Source organism: Ochotona curzoniae, unplaced genomic scaffold (genome assembly GCF_017591425.1).
Source record: "Ochotona curzoniae isolate NIBS_2020 unplaced genomic scaffold, NIBS_Ocur_1.0 scaffold_4937, whole genome shotgun sequence".
NCBI lineage: Eukaryota > Metazoa > Chordata > Mammalia > Lagomorpha > Ochotonidae > Ochotona > Ochotona curzoniae.
This window is the reverse complement of record NW_024467126.1, coordinates 6,034,542-6,052,331: the sequence shown is the minus strand read 5'-3', so window position 1 is coordinate 6,052,331 and position 17,790 is coordinate 6,034,542. Positions and strand designations below refer to the sequence as shown.

At 67.0% G+C, this 17,790-nt stretch overlaps 2 protein-coding genes across 2 annotated transcripts; both read left to right on the top strand.

The window, feature by feature from the left end:
* The first annotated feature begins 158 nt into the window (after positions 1-158).
* TMEM80 (transmembrane protein 80) lies at positions 159-3,778 on the top strand. The gene is made up of 4 exons (XM_040970918.1): positions 159-368; positions 1,646-2,350; positions 2,431-2,523; positions 3,042-3,778. Exons 2-4 carry the CDS (start codon positions 2,179-2,181, stop codon positions 3,245-3,247), a joined length of 471 nt encoding a protein of 156 aa, XP_040826852.1. The 5' UTR covers positions 159-368; positions 1,646-2,178; the 3' UTR covers positions 3,248-3,778.
* A 3,449-nt stretch (positions 3,779-7,227) lies between these two features.
* On the top strand, positions 7,228-16,030 carry EPS8L2 (EPS8 like 2). The gene is made up of 20 exons (XM_040970860.1): positions 7,228-7,338; positions 7,432-7,487; positions 7,895-7,959; positions 10,425-10,586; positions 10,728-10,877; positions 10,954-11,033; positions 11,137-11,279; positions 11,994-12,064; positions 12,160-12,286; positions 12,661-12,749; positions 12,946-13,020; positions 13,262-13,410; positions 13,671-13,800; positions 13,895-14,004; positions 14,453-14,558; positions 14,799-14,918; positions 15,008-15,080; positions 15,157-15,337; positions 15,420-15,552; positions 15,637-16,030. Exons 1-20 carry the CDS (start codon positions 7,295-7,297, stop codon positions 15,700-15,702), a joined length of 2,130 nt encoding a protein of 709 aa, XP_040826794.1. The 5' UTR covers positions 7,228-7,294; the 3' UTR covers positions 15,703-16,030.
* The last annotated feature ends 1,760 nt before the right edge of the window (positions 16,031-17,790 follow it).

Below are 17,790 nucleotides of genomic sequence, written 5' to 3'. Positions count from 1 at the left end.
TCCGAGCGCTCCGCTCCAGCTGCGAGGCCGAGCCGCGGGTCGCCCCCGGCCGCCCGGACGTCCGGCTCCGGGCCGCCCCTCCCCGGCCTCCGACGCGAGGTCCGGCCTCTCCGGCAAGGAGGGAGCCGAGTAGGCCCGAGCTCAGCCGAAGACAGCCCCCCGCCCCCAGTCCAAATCTCCCGAACCTCGACTCCCCGCCTCTTCCGGTCCGAAAGTGGCCGAGCGCGGCCGGACGCACGAGTCGGGCCTCGGCCGGTGCTCGGCTGCCGCTCCCGGTCGGCTTCCTTCGGGCGCACGAAGATGGCCGAGGCTGCGCGGGGGCTGCCGGGAGCGCGGCGGAGCCTGTAAGATGGCGGCCGCGCGGCGAGGTGAGCGGGCTGCGCTCGGGCCTGAGGAGCGCGGGTCCCGTGGCCGCCGGACAGGAGCGAGGGTCCCGCGGCCCCCGGGCAGGCGGCGGGCTGTCCCCTGAGGCACTTTTACTGTGTTTGAGATGTAGTTGTTCACAGTCCGGAGACTCCGCTGTCCCCGGGCGTCCCCCATTCGCGGCCGGAGCCATCACCCGCTGTCCCCCGTGGGGTGGGTGGCTGGGGCCATCACCCGCTGTCCCCCGTGGGGTGGGCGGCTGGGGCCATCACCCGCTGTCCCCCGTGGGGTGGGCGGCTGGGGCCATCACCCACTGTCCCCCGTGGGGTGGGCGGCCCGGGCCATCACCCGCTGTCCCCCGTGGGGTGGGCGGCTGGGGCCATCACCCACTGTCCCCCGTGGGGTGGGCGGCCGGGGCCATCACCCACTGTCCCCCGTGGGGTGGGCGGCTGGGGCCATCACCCGCTGTCCCCTGGGGTGGGTGGCTGGAGCCATCACCCACTGTCCCCTGTGGATGCAGCCACACCTGGCTTCGAGTCGGGGGTCCCGCCCGTGTCCCATGGGTCCCACCTGAAGCCCATGGGCCCTGGTGCTGTCTACATGGACAGACCCTATGCGCCCACGACTGTGTCCCTGAGTCTTGCGGTCAGGTGGGGCGTGCTGGTGGCCCCACTCAGGAAAGACTGTGCTCGCGTCGGCCACACAGCCGCCCTGCCCTGGACACGGCTCGGGCTTTGGCTTCGGGCTGGGCTGTGGGGAGCTGCTCCCCATGCTGTACTCGCATGTCCTGGCAGTGTGGTCTATGGAAGGAGGAGGTGACTGGCTGCCCCACTTGCCATGCAGCCCCCTACTAATGCAGCTAGACAGGTGGCAGAGGACGCCCCCGGTGCTTGGCACAGCACCCGCATGAAGGACCAGCACCAGGCTTCTGGCTCTGGACAGGCCCAGCCCTGGGGCAGTGCAGGCATTGAGGGAGTGAACCAGCAGGTGGAATGTCTTCCTCCCCGCACCCCCCCCTCGGTAACCCTGACTTCGAAATAAAAACAAACAAGTGTTTAAAAACAGCATGAGCAAAGGTCACGGGGTGAGACCTGCCCTGGGTGGGCCCCTGGTCCTGCTTGTCTGGCTTGAGTCTGGCCTGGCCATGGATAGCACTGAGCCTCATTTCCGCTCCACCGTGCCCCCAGGGGACGGGGTGGTGGGAACTTGCCAGGCTTGGGGAGGAACCAGGACTGTTCCCGCAGGCTGCGCTCCCTGCTGACCTGGGCACCCTCTCTTGCAGGACAAGGCTCTTGCGAGGTGGTATCCTGGACGTGCAGCCACAGGCACCCGCTGGCCAGGAAGCAGGTCACCTCAGTGTCTTTTCAAGATGATGGACGGAGGTCTGCTCGCACTGGGTCACCCCCCCAATGCAAGCGCAGGCTCAGGCTGGGGCCAGGAACCTTGCTCACGTTGGGGACAGGGGCCCAGGCTCTGGGGTCACTCAGCCAACAGCTCACCCTGCCCTGTTTCTTTAGCAGCACTGCCGCCCCTCCCCTCCTGCTGGGCTGCGAGGGTCCTGGCAGTGTCCTGAAGTGGCTTCCTCTGCCCCCATTCCATGGCAGGAAGGTGCCTGCTGCCCACCCAGCCTGAACTTCCAAGGACCCACACAGCACAGACCTGAGGGCTCAATCTGGGATGCTATGCCCACCCTGAGGGGCATGCCCAGACAGGCCCTGCGTGTGTGTGCACTCTCATCTCTGTGGGCACGTGTCCGGGGGTGGGTACGCATGTGGATGTGTGTCTGTTAGCTGACACGTGTCTGGGGGTGGACATATGTGTGTGTGTGTCTGTGTGGTTCCTGCAGAACCCCCACCCTGCCCCTGTTTGCTGCTGGCCCTTGACCCCTTGCAGCTCTCGTCCGTCCCTCTGCAAGTTCTCTTCTGCCTCAGCGGCCTGTTCTCCGTGCTCTACTTCCCAGCCACCCTGCTGCTCATCCTCTATAAGAGTGAGTCCTCCAGGAGGGGACTAGGTGGGGGCCCAGCCCAGTGCCTGCTGCAGCCCTGCTGTGTATCCCCCATCCTGCAGGCCAGACCTTCAGCTACCCCCACGGCCTCCTGCTGCTGGACGTGGGCCTGCTGTGTGCCATGGGGCTGCTGGAAGTGCTACGGCTGTACCTGGGTGAGTGTCGGGGCCACCTGTTACCAGGCCAGAGAGCACCAGTTGGAGAAAGTGGACAGTTCTCCAGGGGCCCTGGGTCAGCACTGGGCACATACACATGACCCAGCGCCCTGCCCTGTCTGTGCAGAGGGAACCCCCAACCCAGGCTCTGCCTCAGCCCTGCACACATACCGGGAAGACACGAGGCCCAGCCAGGAGCCCAGCTGATCTCTGCCGCAGGCCCTGCGCCTCCCCTGGGTGCCAGAGGGTGAGCTGGTGTCCTCGCTGCTCCCGCATGGAGGATCAGCTGCACGGGACCTGGTTGGTGAAGCAGGAGGGTGTCCTCTCCAGGACTGTCCTTGGCCCAGGAGTTGTAGAATCTTCTCTCTCACATGGACTTATGGGAGTCCCAGGCCCCCTCCAAGCCACTCTAGTCCTTGACCTCACGCAGCTAGAGAGGCACTGGCCGAGGGAGTATAGTGGGCCACGGGACTGGGAGGACTAGAACGCTGGGCCTCACGCTCACCCTTGCTCTGCAGGCACCAAAGGCAACCTTACCGAGGCCGAGGGGCCACTGGCTGCCAGCCTGGTGCTCACTGCAGGCAACGCCCTCCTCGCTGTCCACTTCCTGTTCTGGCAGACCCTGGTCCTGCGGGCAGACTCGGTCCTGGGTGCTGTACTCCTGGCGCTGCACAGTCTGGAGGCTGTCCTACAAGTACTAGTCATCGCTGGCCTCATCAGATAGCTGCCAGCTGGCCATAGTGCCCCACTCTGCTCCTCAGACGCCTGCAGCCACTGCCCCAATCAGGCCATGTCCACGGCTGCCGCAGCCCCACAGCCTGCTCCTGGGACACCTGCGGACACTGCCCCCAGCACCAGACAGGATGGGGAACAGGCGAGGGCCAGGGCACCTTCCCAGGCCTGAAGCAGAAAGTCTCACTGGCCCTGCTTTTTGTCGCCACAATTCCTGTTGTTCACTTTTTAAAATAAATCTCAGCACCTACGGTACCCCTCCTCAGCTCAGACACTGCCAGCACCCCGCACCCACAGCTCCCTGAACTCAGCCCTGACCTCAGTAAATGGGCTGAGCCTGCCCTGCTGCTGGCCGTATACCCTGCAGGGGCCTCCCCACTGCCTGCACCTGAGGCTGCAGCCGTGACGGGCTGCCCCCCTTGACCGTGTCAGGGTGTCCCCCTCAGCCGCGTGGGGTGCCCACCTCAGCCATGTGGGGGTGCCCCGCCTCAGCCGCGTGGGGGTGCCCACCTCAGCCATGTGGGGGTGTTCTGCCTCAGCCGCGTGGGGGTGCCCATCTCAGCCATGTGGGGGTGCCCCGCCTCAGCCGCGTGGGGGTGCCCACCTCAGCCGCGTGGGGGTGCCCACCTCAGCCATGTGGGGGTGTTCTGCCTCAGCCGCGTGGGGGTGCCCATCTCAGCCATGTGGGGGTGCCCCGCCTCAGCCGCGTGGGGGTGCCCACCTCAGCCGCGTGGGGGTGCCCACCTCAGCCATGTGGGGGTGTTCTGCCTCAGCCGCGTGGGGGTGCCCATCTCAGCCATGTGGGGGTGCCCCGCCTCAGCCGCGTGGGGGTGCCCACCTCAGCCGCGTGGGGGTGCCCACCTCAGCCATGTGGGGGTGCCCCGCCTCAGCCGCGTGGGGGTGCCCACCTCAGCCATGTGGGGGTGTTCTGCCTCAGCCGCGTGGGGGTGCCCCGCCTCAGCCGCGTGGGGTGCCCACCTCAGCCATGTGGGGGTGCCCCGCCTCAGCCGCGTGGGGTGCCCACCTCAGTTTCGCTGCAGACCACCAAGGCCTAGCTTGCAGTCAGGCACTCCCATCTTTTTTTTTTTTTTAAATAAATTTTTCTAAGAATTAATGTCTTTTTAAATTTTTTTCTTTATTTTTGACAACTTTATATGGATATAAGGGCACAAAGATTTAAGGACTACAGGAGAGTGGGTAAAGCTATTATTTCCATAGTCTCTTCTTTTCTTGTATCTGGGGTAAAGGGGAGATAAAGGAAGAAGCCCCACCCAGCTCCCACCCATCCCAGGTCCCCGATGTGGGGCATGCTCCGAGGGTCTTGCTGAAGTGGCTTTGATAGTTCGACAGTTATGAATTGCTGCCAGTCTCGCCATTCTAAGCATGATGAAGTCGCTGCAGAATCCACTGACTGACATAGTCCACCTTAGACTCTCCGTTGGGCACCCCTATCTTGCCCCCAGGAGGCGGTACCCCCTCCTAGGGGAAGGAGGTGAGACAGGAACATTTCCTGCTCTGGCCAGTGCCCAGCTTAGCCAGGCAGGAGGCTGAGCCAGGTCCTCCCTCCTGGTGGACAGCTGGACACCCAGCTCCCACCTGCCAGGTCAGAGCAGGACCAGGTGTGTTCTGCGAGCTCAGCCAGAGGCCACAAACCAGGAAGCTGGTCCCTACAAGGCCACTTCCTGCCACCTGTGTCCAAGCTGGGAGGGGCCCTGCCTTCCTAGGACCTTGGCCCTGGCTAGGGCTTCCTAGAAGCTCCTTGGCCTCTGTCCTCACCTTAGGCATTGACCTGGGCCAGACCTTGGTCTTTCCTCTTCCTGCTGCCCACCTGCCCAGGTCACCTGCCTCCTGCTGGGAGAGCAGAGGTGAGCAGGAGGGAGCCCCCCTCCTCCCAGTGTCCAGCGGGGCAGAGGTCCTCCTTGAAAGAGCTCGGACACAGCACCCCGGGCCCGGGCAGGGCTGCAGGGGAGGGGTCCCGGGCATTGGACCTGGCAGACGCCCGAGGTGGGGAGCCCCCTCCGCAGGCTCAAGGTTACCCCCTCAGGGGCCCCTGCCCCGCCAGCGAGTTGGGGACCCGCAGGGCGGGCTGAGGGCGGGGGCGACGCTGCGGCCCCGCCCCTCGCACCCCGGTGACTCCGAACCTGTCGCTCAGGTTCCTCCTCGCCCGGTGCGCCCGCCCCGCCCCGCCCGTGGACACCGAGCGCGGCGGCCGGGGCGCCACAGACGGGCCGGCGGCGCACGGGGCCGAGGGACGGCCCGGGACGGCCGCGGGCAGCAGGTGAGCGCTCGGCCGGGGATGGCCTGTTTCCTCCCGGGGCGCGGGGCTCGGCCGCCGTGGCCTCCGCGGGCTTCAGGGCCCGAGACGGACCCACCAGGGCCAGGCCTGTCCCGTGGGTGCGGGGCAGCACCGGGGTGCAGGGAAGTTTACAAAGACGGCGGCTCTGAGTCACCTCGCCAGCCACCCTTCCGAGGCCAGGGAATGCCTGCGCCGGGGCCATGGGGGAGGAGAGGGGCTCCCTGGAATGGCAAGGCCGGTGGGCACTTCCTGGGTCTCCAACCCCGTGAGGTGTGTTAGGACCCCATGGGGTTTCTGCGGGAATCCTGAGGGCACCAGGCAGGGACCTGTGGACAGCCGACTCTTCAGCTCTCTCCCAGGTCCTGTCTGAGCCAGGCTGGCCTGGGACCATGCCCAGTGGCCAGGGACAGGAAGTCGGTGGTGCCCTGAGACCGCCCCCTTGACCACCTGTGCCCCAGCCTCCGCAGAGCCTGAGCCCACCTGGCACACCCACAGCCAGGCTCTCCTGCACTGCCCTGCCTCCTCCCAGGCAGGCGCCCAACCAGGGCCTTCCCTGGGTGTGGGGGGGACCCCCATCAGTGCCCGCCCTGCTGTGTGACTAGGCTGACCCCTCTCCAAGGTCACCCAGCGTGGAGCTGGAATTTGAACTTGGAGCCTGTTTCTCCACCTGCCCAGCAGTCCAGAAGCCCTGGGAAGCCCTTGGCCCTGTCCCCACCTTCCACCACCACCCCATGTCAGGCTCCCCCAGAAGACAGGGGGCCAGTCTCTGCGATCCCCCCCACCCATCCCTGCCCAGGGGGTGAGGGTATAGTGTCCGCAAATCTCAGGCAGTGGGCCTAGGTCTGTAAGGCGATGAGGTGGGTTTGTGTGTGTGTGTGTGTGTGTGTAAGTGCAGATTTGTGTAAGTGTGGGGGTGTCTGTAAGTACAAGGGTATGTGTGTGTGTGTGTCCCTCTGAGTGGACCTCTAAGTGTACCTGTGTGCAGGTCTGTGCAGGTGTGTGTCTCAGGGTGTGTGTGTGTGTTTGTGTGTGTGTCTCGGGGGTTAGGAGTAAGGTTAGGGTATTCACGTGCTCACATGGCTCCACATGCTGGCACCCTCAGTGGAGCCGCCCGGAATCTTGTTGAGCAAACACCAGCTCACTTGCTGAGGTCACTGGCATTCCGCACATACTGCACGCCCAGTGGACTCAGGAATCCGGCCAAGCCCCCAGCGCCAGCCCAGATGCTGGGGACGCCCCCTTCGTTGTCCCTAGGAGGCTCTCACCAGGCAGAACCCCCTAGACAGCACCCCACATAATGGCCAAGCAGGAGCAGAGGCCGGGCTGCCAGTAGGCAGGGAGCAATGCTGTGGGCCCCAAGCCTGAAGGTCTGCGAGGTCCAGCCACAGGACCTATGGGACACTGGACAGCTAGAATCCGCCATCCTGCCCGGGAGCACTAGCGAAGGGCTCAGCTCTTGTTCCTCAGCTTCCCGAAAATATAGTCAAGGAGAGGCCGGGGCTGGGGACTGAGACCTGGGGGTGGGGGGGGCCTGCTAGCAGGGGGCCACTCGGACAGTGGCAGGGTTCTTGCCCATCCTGGCCACAGGCCCCACCTGGGCTGCCCTGTGAGTCTGGCCATCCCCAGGCTGGGAAGGATCCCTGTGGTGCCTCTGTCCACACAGGTGTAGGCCAGGCCCTGGACTCCTGACTCGGACAGCCTGAGGTCAACCACCACCCCGCCGCCTGCGGGTTGTAGGACATCATGAGCCACTCAGGGTCTGTGAGCTGCTGCCCGGGTGCCACCAAGTGAGCCACCCCTCCAGCCCACCACAGGGCCCGGGAGGGGGAGGGGCCCAGCTCCATCCTTACCTGCCATCCCCCTTCACCCCAACCCCACAGTGGCAGCCTGGGACGATCGGATGGAATGGCCAAAATGAGCGCCAAGGACCTGTTTGGTGAGTGGACCGAAGGGCCGCCCCACCGACCCGCACTGCTGGGAGTTGCGAGTTGCCCCTCCCCCAGCCCCAGCCGTAAGGGGAGCAGGCCTCACGAATAATTCAGGGAGCATCAATACTACCCAGTTCCTCCCGCAACCTGATCGCAGGCAGCCCTGCTGCCAGGTGTCTGGGGGAGTGCTGGCCGACTCCCCCAGCCCTGCCTCCCGCATCCCCACCCAGCCCACCACACCCCCACTGGTGCCTCTGGTCTGGCTGGAAAGTAGAGGGTGGGCAGAGCTGAGCTGGCAGCTGGGGAGCGGGGATGTGGGGGGAGGCCTCGGCTGGGATACTGACCCAGCCAGCCCCTAGGAGCCCCACTGGACCAGGGCTGGGGCTCCTGGGCTGAGTGTGTCCTCCACGTCCAGAGCAGAGGAAGAAATACTCCAACTCCACCGTGATCATGCAGGAGACATCGCAGTACCACGTGCAGGTGAGGCCCTGGCTGCGCCCAGCTCTCACACGGGGGGGCGGGGCTCAGCCAGTAGCCGGGGTCTGAATTCAAGGTGCGGGGGAGCGGCAGGTCTGAAGTGGGGTGCAGCTCTCCAGTGGCTGTCCCAGGACACAGGGGATTTCAGCAGCCTTCCCGCGTGGGGGCTCTGGCTCTTGCTGCTGTGCCTGGAAGGCAGGGCAGGCATGGCGGGGTGTGATACCCCAGGGATAGTCTCACTCGCCAAGCCTTGGTTTCCCGCTCTGTGGAATGGACCCAAGGCCTCTTGGTGTGGCCAGACAGGTGATGGCGCCGACGCTGGGCATGGGCAGGGCACGGGGCGTCCATCCTTCCCGGCAGCTCTGGCCCTTGTGCAGGTACTCTGGCCTCGATGTGGAGGAGCCGCCCAGGAGTGCCTGGACTTTGCTCCACACTGGCCGGCTCCTCCGGGGCCTTTCCTCCCTCCCAGGGGCCAGCAGGAGTGGAAAGCCTGTGGGGTTTTCCCTCCCCACCGTGCGGAGGAAACCCAGGCCAGTACCATGTGATCCCGAGGCCCTGCGTGTCAGCCAGAGGCAGGAACCTGCCTCCACCAGCACCCTGACAGCAGAGTTCCAGCGTGCTGGTCACTCTGTCTGCCTGCGGAGGCCGGAGCAGGCCGAGCCTGGGAGTGGTCAGGTCTCCTGTGCAGGCAGCCCTCAGGGAGCAAGATGGCTCCACGTGGGATGCAACACCGCCAGTGAGGATTCCCTATTCAGTGCCCGCTGGGCAGTGCCACGTTCAGGCCTTGTCCCCACTTCTGTCCCCTCAAAGCGCCTGCCCGTGTGCCTCGGCAGGGAGCTGCTTCAAAGGGCAGGGGACAGGACTTCTATTGGTCCCCTTGAGGGGGAGCAGAGCCCAGCAGGCTGCTTAGGACAAGGTGACGCCCGGGGGCCTGCTCTGGGCCACCTGGGGCCAAACCCAAGGCAAGGTGGCATGGTGCTGGCAGGCGCGGGGCTGCAGGCTGGCAGTATGGGGTTGCAGACCAGTGTGGGGCGCTGGCTGGCATGGAGCTGCTGGGTGATGTGGTGCTGGCCGGCATGGGGCTCCAGGCCAGCCTGTCATGCACATGGGCTGCCTGGTGTACCGGGCCGGCTCTCAGTTCTGGGCTGGCACTGGATTACCGTGCTCTTACCGCATCGAGGGGCAGGTCCTGGCCGGGGTTGTCTTTGGGGTGCCCAAGCCACCGGGGCCATGGGCTGGCAGGGGTGTCGGGGGGTGCGGTGTCAGGCAGCAGGGATTCAAGTTCCAGTTGGCTTTTGTGCCTCTAAGGCCTGAGCTGCTGCCCCCTCTGGCTTTCTCAAATCATCTGTGAACAGAGAGCAGGCACGCATCCCCGCCCACTTCCCAAGGTGCCCAGCTCGGTCAAGATGGGCACCATTGGGGTCTTCCTGTCCTGGCAGCCTCCTGGGCATTCGCCAGGCACACTATCCAGCCCGGGGCTGTCCAGCAAGTGGCACAGTGCTCACTGTGCACTCTGCTTGGCCCCCCAGACCACCTGTCCTGGCCATGACAGCAGCTCTGCACCTATGACCTGTGACCTCTGACCTGTGCTAGAAAATGGCAGGGACATGTACATCCTTACATGTACATCCCTCGAAGGCTGGCTGGGCGCTGAGTGGGGCACCCAAGCCCCCTATCAGCCCACAGGTGTGACCCCAGGGCTGTCCATATTGCTTAGTGGAATAGGCCAGAGGGCAGGATCACCGCTCTCTCCAAGGAGCCGCGGGCACTGCCACCTTCTTATCTTCTGAATTGCTGGCCCCCTTGCTCAAGCTCGTACCAGCTCCTGCTGGGGCACTCGCTGGCTGTGCCTGGGATGCTGCCACTGCCCTGGCCTCTGCTGCCTGCATCTGTCCACTGCAGGACCCCTGACTCGGATGTGTGTGTGCTCTGAAATGCAGTTTGTTTTAGCCAGGTTTTCGGGCTTATCTGTCTTTTCTCTTGTGTGTGGACTTTGTTTTTGGTGACAAATCGCCAGCAATCATGAGGGCTTCCTCCTGGGTTCCCATGGTTCAGTGACCAGGTGCAGGAGCTGGCTCTACTGGCTGCCCGCTCCGGCCCCACGACATCTGGTGGACATGTGGCAGGCAGTTAATAGAGAAGGGGTGGGCTGGCCCAGGACCCCCGCTGTTCTCCCTGGGTGATGGGACAGACCAGCGTGCAGAGCCCAGCCCCAGGCAGCCACCGTGCAGCTCCAGGGCTATGGAGAGACGCTGGAAGGGCAGGGACAGTGCCTGAAGGCCAAAGTCACCAGGAGTCTAGTGTGGGGCCAGGGACACGGTGGAGGCTGTGGCCACTGGGACATGGTCCGTCCCGGCCTGGCCTCAGGTCACCTGGTGGCCACAAGGCAGAATGGACACCCCCATCGCACATCTGAGGAGGGGACGTCTGCACAGGAAGGCCTCACGGTGACTCCCTCCCCCACCCAGCACCTGGCCACATTCATCATGGACAAGAGCGAGGCCATCACCACCGTGGATGATGCCATCCGCAAGCTGGTGCAGCTGAGCTCCAAGGAGAAGATCTGGACACAGGAGATGTTGCTGCAGGTGGACGACCGGTGCCTGCGGCTCCTGGACATCGAGTCCCAGGTACCGTGCTGCATGCGATGGAGTGGGGAAGGGGACCCCTGGCGTGCGAGCCTGGGGCTGAGGGTCTCTGGCATGTGAGCCTTGGGTCCCTGGTGTGCGAGCTTTGGGTCCCTGGTGTGCGAGCCCTGCCCCCGGCTGCAGGAGGAGCTGGAGAACTTCCCGCTGCCCACGGTGCAGCTGAGCCAGACGGTGCTGAACCAGCTGCGGTATCAGTCCGTCCTGCTGCTGGTGTGCCAGGACTCGGAGCAGCACAAGCCCGACGTGCACTTCTTCCACTGCGACGAGGTGGAGGTGAGGTGGGGCTGGACGAGGCGGCCCCCACTCCCGCGTGCTCCTTGTGCCCCAGGCTGACCACCCGTGCTCGTAGGCGGAGCTCATCCATGAGGACATCGAGAGCGCGCTGGCCGACTGCCGGCTGGGCAAGAAGACGCGGCCACAGACGCTCAAGTAGGGGGGCACACGGCCGGGGTGCGTGGGCACCGACCCTCCCGGCTCAGTGCGGCCTCCTCCCGGCTTCAGCCCTGCTAAGCGCGCCCTCCTCTCCTGCCAGGGGCCACCAGGAGAAGATCCGGCAGCGACAGTCCATCCTGCCGCCCCCTCAAGGCCCGGCCCCCATCCCTTTCCAACGCCTCAGCGGTGACTCCCCCCAGGCCCGGAACCGTGTGGGGCCCTGGCTGCCTCCGGGAGAGCCAGGTGGGCTGCGGGGCAGGCACGTGGGAGTCAGTGTGGGGGGCAGCCCGTGGGGTGCAGTGGGTGGGGGCAGGTCTTTGTGGGGCTGTGTGTGTGGGCAGCATGTGAGGCAGGTGTGTGTGGGGGCACCGCGTGAGGGTAGGTGCATGGGGAGCAGCGCGTGGGGACAGGTCTTTGTGGACTGCGCATGGGGGGCAGCGCATGGGGGCAGGCGCATGGGGGGCAGCGCATGGGGGGCAGCGCGTGGGGGCAGATCTTTGTGGGGCTGCGCATGGGGGGCAGCGCATGGGGGCAGCGCGTGGGGACAGGTGCAGGGGGGGCAGCGCATACGGGAGGTCTTTGTGGGGCTGCGCATGGGGGGCAGCGCGTGGGGGCAGGCGAATGGAGGGCAGCGCGTGGGGACAGGTCTTTGTGGGCTGCGCATGGGGGGCAGCGCGGGGGGGCAGGTCTTTGTGGGCTGCGCATGGGGGGCAGCGTGGGGGGGGGCAGGTCTTTGTGGGCTGCGCATGGGGGGCAGCGCGTAGGGGAGGTCTTTGTGGGGCAGCGCATGGGGGCAGCGCGTGGGGACAGGTGCATGCGGGGCAGCACATGGGGGGCAGCGCGTGGGGGCAGGTGCATGCGGGGCAGCGCATGGGGGGCAGCGCGTAGGGGCAGGTGCATGGGGGGCAGCGCGGCGCCCTGGCCAGTCCGGTTTGGCAGTTACTCTGTCCCTAGCAGGATTCCGCCACCAGGAGTCGCCGGACGAGGAACCGCGGGCCGTGCTGGCCCAGAAGATCGAGAAGGAGACGGTGGGTGCCGGCCGGACCTGCACTGCCCCTGGCCGAGGGGCTGTCCGTGCTCCTCGCGGAGACTGACCCTGCCCTCCCCTCCCGTCCCGTCGCAGCAAATCCTCAACTGCGCCCTGGACGACATTGAGTGGTTCGTGGCGCGGCTGCAGAAGGCGGCGGAGGCCTTCAAGCAGCTGAACCAGCGCAAGAAGGGAAAGAAGAAGGGGCGGCGTGGACCGGCAGGTGAGCGGGGCGTGGGGCAGGTGGGCGGGGTGGGGCAGATGGGAGGGGAGTGGGGCAGGTGGGAGCTGAGAGGGGCAGGTGGGCGGGGGTGTGGGGCAGGTGAGAGGGGGTGGGGCAGGTGGGAGGGGTGGGGCAGATGGGAGGGGAGTGGGGCAGGTGGGAGCTGAGAGGGGCAGGTGGGCGGGGCGTGGGGCAGGTGGGAGGGGTGGGGCAGATGGGAGGGGAGTGGGGCAGGTGGGAGCTGAGAGGGGCAGGTGGGCGGGGCATGGAGTAGGTGGGAGGGGTGGGGCAGGTGGGCGGGGCATGGGGCAGGTGGGAGGGTGCCCGGTTGGGCCCTTGAGCTGGCACCTCACGGTCACGATCCCCCCACGCAGAGGGCGTCCTCACGCTGCGGGCGCGGCCTCCGTCCGAGGCTGAGTTTGTCGATTGCTTCCAGAAGACCAAGCTGGCCATCAACCTGCTGGTGAGGGCGGTGCCCCGCAGGCCCCGCCCCGTCCCCGCCCCAGCCCTGCCCTCGCCCACGGCCCCGCCCCGGCCCCACCCACGGCCCCGCCCTGTCCCTGCCCCCAGCATGCCCACCCTGGCCTTGCCCTCTGCTCCGCCCCCGCATGCCCTCTGCCCCGCCCCTCCGCCGACCCCGCCCCCTCACCTGCCCCCAGGCCAAGCTGCAGAAGCACATCCAGAACCCAAGCGCGGCGGAGCTTGTGCACTTCCTGTTCGGCCCTCTGGACCTGGTGCGGGGCGGGGCTGCAGGGGGCGGGACTTCACGGTGGGGCGGGGCTCCACGGTGGGGCGGGGCTGTTGCAGCAGGGCTCCACGGTGGGGCAGGGATGCTGGGGCGGGGCTTCACGGTGGGGCGGAGCCCCAGGGCCCTGAGCACTGGATGGGGCGGGGCTGCTGCGTGGGCGGGCTCTGCTCCAGGGGGCGGGGCTCTAGGGCTGGGGCCGCTCACCCCTCCCCCACCACCGAGTGCAGATCGTGAACACGTGCGGGGGACCCGACATCGCCCGCAGCGTCTCCAGCCCCCTGCTGTCCCGCGAGGCCGTGAGCTTCCTGCGCGGCCACCTGGTGCCCAAGGAGATGGCGCTGTGGGAGTCCATGGGGGAGACGTGGACACGGCCGCGGTATGGGGGTGACAGGGGTCCTGGAGGTTTGCACAGAGAGCTGGGGGTCCTGGGGGTGACAGGGGTCGGGGAGGACCACCTAGGGAGCTGGGGGTCCTGGGGGTGACAGGGGTCCTGGAAGGCTGCATAGGGAGCTGGGGGTCCTGGGGGTGACAGGGGTCCTGGGGGTGACAGGGGTGCTGAAGGGCTGCATATAGGGTAAGGGTGCTGGGTGGGGGATGGGGTCCACAGCTGAACCCCGACTTTCCTCTTCCTCTCAGCGCCGAGTGGCCGCGGGAGCCGCAGGTGCCCCCCTACGTGCCCAGGTTCCACAGCGGCTGGGAGCCCCCCCTGGACGTGCTGCAGGAGGCGCCCTGGGAGGTGGAGGGACTGGGCGCTCCCGCGGACGAGGTCAGACCTGCTGTGGCTGGACGCTGCCCTGCGCCCGCCGTCCCTGTCCCGAGTCCTCGTGGGGCAGGCTCCCACGCTCCCCCTCTGCCCACAGCTGGCCCCCGGGAACCGGCAGTCCTTCCGAAACTCGGTGAAGCCCGCCGTGGCCGCTGAGAGCACGCCCCCCGGTGACGCCCTGCCCCCGGGCCCCACACAGGGTCACAGGTAAGCCCTCGCTCTCCTGTGGGTACCTGCCACCAGGTGAGGATGGGCAGCTGTGGAAGCTGCTTGGAGAGGCAGCTCCCCACGCCCCTGCCCTGCTGTGGTCGGGTCACCCGGGGCAGGTGGCCCTCCCAGAGGGATGGTTAACAGAGCTGACGGCGCTGGGGTCCAGAGCAGGGTCTGGCATCCCCCCGGGGCGCAGGTCCTAGCTCGGGGGTCCCGGCAGGGCAGAGCCCTCCGTGGTGCAGGCCCCTGCCGCGCCTGCGCGGGCCGCCCCGCCCGCCTCAGCCCCTGCACCTGCACCGCGTGCGCCCCACCTCCGCCGGCGCTCTGGGGCCGGCACAGTTCCCGTTCCCGAGCCGGCGCCGAGCTGGCCTCGCTCCGCTGTGACCGCAGCCTGCAGCCGGGGGGACGGTGCTGCCCCAGGCTGAGAGCCTCGTGTCCCACGCAGGGGCTACCCGGGCGCCCCGGCCATGGCCAAGTACGTCCGCGTCCTCTACGACTTCACGGCGCGGAACGCCAACGAGCTGTCGGTGCTCCGGGGCGAGGTCCTGGAGGTGAGGCGGTGCGGGGGAGGGGCTGCACGGCCGGGCGGCGTCCTGGAGACCCGGGGGGCTGCAGGGGGGCTTCTCAATCCCACATCCCCACTCCTGCGCTGCAGCCGGGCTGGGCGGTCGCTGTCGCCAACGGGGACCCTGGAGTCCCCTCGCCCTGCGGGGCCGAGGGCCTAGCCACCGCCAAGGGCCCCGCAGAAGCCGTGTGGGCTGCGAGCGCGGGCTCACGCGGGCCACCCGCAGGTGCTGGAGGATGGCCGGCAGTGGTGGAAGCTCCGCAGCCGCAGTGGCCAGGCCGGCTACGTGCCCTGTAACATCCTGGACGAGGCCCGGCCCGAGGACGCCGCCGGCCCGCCCGAGCAGGTGAGCGGCTGAGCCCCCAGCGCCGTGCGGGGGTCTCCCGGGCGGGCGGGCACCGCAACCTGACCACCGCTCACCCCGTCCTCTCGCAGGCCGGTCAGAAATACTGGGGCCCCACTAGCCCGACGCACAAGCTGCCCCCCAGCTTCGCAGGCGACAAAGACGGTGAGAGGCCACGAGGCGGGAAGGCGGGCGGGAGGGCGGACGGGCAGGCGGCGGCGCTGACCCTGCTGCCCCGCAGAGCTCATCCAACACATGGACGAGGTCAACGACGAGCTGGCCCGCAAGATCAGCAACATCCGCGCGCAGCCGCAGCGCCACGTGCGCGTGGAGCGCAGCCCGCCCGTGAGCGCGCCGCTCTCCTTCGAGTCCGGCCCCGACCAGGTCCGCGCCTGGCTGGAAGCAAAGGCCTTCAGCGCCCGGTGAGCGGCCCGGGGCGCGGGCAGCAGGCGGCAGCTGCTGCGGGGCCGCCCTGCTCCCGCGCTCACGCCTGGCCGCCCGCAGCGTCGTCGAGCACCTGGGCATCCTGACCGGCCCGCAGCTCTTCTCGCTCAACAAGGACGAGCTAAGGAAGGTGTGCGGGGAGGAGGGCGCACGCGTGTACAGCCAGCTCTCTGTGCAGAAGGCCGTGCTGGAGGTGAGCACCCACCCCGCGGCCCCCGCCCCCGGGGCCCTGACGCGGGGGACCCCCATGCCCAGAACTCCGCTGTGTCCTCCGCAGAAGCAACAGACCGGGTCGGAGCTGGAGGAGCTCATGAGCAGGTTCCAGAGGCGAGGGGACCCCTAGAGCCAGCGCGCACCTGCGGGGCCGCACCTGCGGGGCTGCCTGTGCCAGGAGCGGACGGGGGCGGCACAGGGTGGGACCCCGCACCTGTGCCCCTCTTCCTGCCCCAGCCCACCCCCGGCTGACCTCGGCCGAAGCTGCTGCAGCCGAGGGAGCAGCACCTCACTGCAGGCCACGGAGCCCCGGGAGCTGGGGCTCTGCCTGCCTCTCCCTTGTCCACTGCGCGCCAGGCCACCCCTTCATCCCCCAGGGGCAGCCTGGACAGGGGCTTGGAGACAGGCCTTCAAGGATCAGGATGGAGTGGACATGAGGGGGGCTGCCCACACCCACTCGCAGACCCGACCTGGGTATGAAGCTTCAAGCCTCCTGCCTGTGGTCTCCCCTTCTCCATCCCTTCCCTGCCATTAAACCTAGTCTCCCAGCAGCCACGTGTGTCTCCCATGGGGGTGCGAGTCAGGCGGGAAGCGTGGGAAGGTGTCGAGTTGTCTCCCCAGCCGGAACTCCAACCTCAACTCTAATCCTTGATAACCCTGACCCCAACTGCAACCTCATCCTGCCCTCCGTGGAGGAGGCTGTTGGCGCCCCCTGCTGATGCTCTGCAAGCTGCGGGCATCCCAGTGGGGTGGCCAGTGCTCCACCTACCCAGGGTCCGTCCAGCACCCTGCCTCCGCTAGCCCAAAACCTCCAGCTGCTTCCCCAGCGGGTGCTCCTGGGCTCTGTCCCGGCCCAGGTCACCACTTCCCGGATGGTGGACAGCCAGACCTCGGTCCTTGGCAGCCTGGCTCCGCTCCACCTCAGTCCCTCCCAGAGAATTGTCCATCCAGGCCTCCCTGGCTGGGTGTAGGGGCTGCCACAGCATCCACCGCAGGTGGGGGCACCCAGGGCCTGTAGCTCAGGTGACAGCAGGCAGCTCCCCCTTGGCCTGTGGCCACCTGCTGGAAGCCCCAGGGTGACTGTCCTCAGCTGCTCACTGGCAGCAGGCCCACCCTGGGGCCTGGGGGAGGGCAGTGTCCACTTGAGGCTTGAACTGTTAGCCCCAGAGCTCGGGCAGGGTGTGGAGGAGTGGTGGTGGTGGCCGGAGCTGGACAAGGCCTCTCTGCTGGGAATAAGTATGTCTGTGGCTGTCATTGGCTGGCCGTGGCTGCCTGCACCCACGCCTGTCACACCTGGTTGCTGCAGGAAGTGGGGCATGGTCTTAGGCCGTGTAGCTAACCAAGCAGTGGACAGGGGTGAGGGCACATGGTGGCCAGGTGTCCTTGGGCATCCTGGGAAGAAGTGGCCGATACACTCCCTCCGTGTGAGGTCCGGCCACCCACTCCATGGAAGGAAGCAGGGGTCGGGTGAGCTGCCTGGAACCTCACAGCCAACTGGTCCACTGGAAGGAGCGGGGTGGGGGTAGACATGTGTCTGGCACAGCACAGGGGTGTATGTGTGCATGTGTGCCTGTAGCACTGATGGGCATCCCGTGTGGGCACCAGATGCTAGTCCTGGCTGCCCCACTTCCCATCCAGCTCCCTGCCTGTGGCCTGGGAAAGCAGTGGAAGAAGGGCCAAAGCCTTGGGACACTGCACCCACATGGGAGACCTGGAAGAGACTCCTGGCTCCTGCCTTCGGATCGGCTCAGCTCTGGCTGTTGTGGCCATTTGGGGAGTGAACCAGCAGATGGGAGATCTGTCTCTCCATTCTGTGGAGCTCTGGCTTGCAAAACAAACATTGTAAATAGGCATGTGGTGGACGATGGGGGTGGCAGGCACTGGAGAGTACTCATCGCACGAGGCTGGGGCAGCAGCCCTTTCGGGAGGCGGTTAGCTCAGCCCCCCAGGTGCTGCCCCACGGTGCCCACTGTCCAGTCTGACCACCTGTGCAGCTGGGACAGCTGCGGTGCACTCACTCAGATGGGGAGACCCTGTGGCATGCGGTGTGGCCAGGCGGTCATGAGGAGAAGCCCAGTTCTTGGGCCCAGGGGATTATATTTTATCTTGCATGTATGTATGTGTTTTTATTTGAAAAGCAGAATTACAGAGTAACAGAGATGGCCTGGGTTTCCCACGCAGGTGCAGGGTCCCAGCACTTGGGCCAGCCTCTGCTGCT

Excerpts from the sequence above, each read along its gene's own strand:
- TMEM80 (XM_040970918.1), top strand. The coding sequence starts at position 2,179 with ATGTGTGTGTGTGTCTGTGTGGTTCCTGCAGAACCCCCACCCTGCCCC. Across the intron at positions 2,351-2,430 it reads GCTGCTCATCCTCTATAAGA|GCCAGACCTTCAGCTACCCC; the intron begins GTGAGTCCTCCA and ends CCCATCCTGCAG. Across the intron at positions 2,524-3,041 it reads AGTGCTACGGCTGTACCTGG|GCACCAAAGGCAACCTTACC; the intron begins GTGAGTGTCGGG and ends CTTGCTCTGCAG.
- EPS8L2 (XM_040970860.1), top strand. The coding sequence starts at position 7,295 with ATGAGCCACTCAGGGTCTGTGAGCTGCTGCCCGGGTGCCACCAA. Across the intron at positions 11,034-11,136 it reads ACGCGGCCACAGACGCTCAA|GGGCCACCAGGAGAAGATCC; the intron begins GTAGGGGGGCAC and ends CTCTCCTGCCAG. Across the intron at positions 12,750-12,945 it reads AGCTGGCCATCAACCTGCTG|GCCAAGCTGCAGAAGCACAT; the intron begins GTGAGGGCGGTG and ends ACCTGCCCCCAG.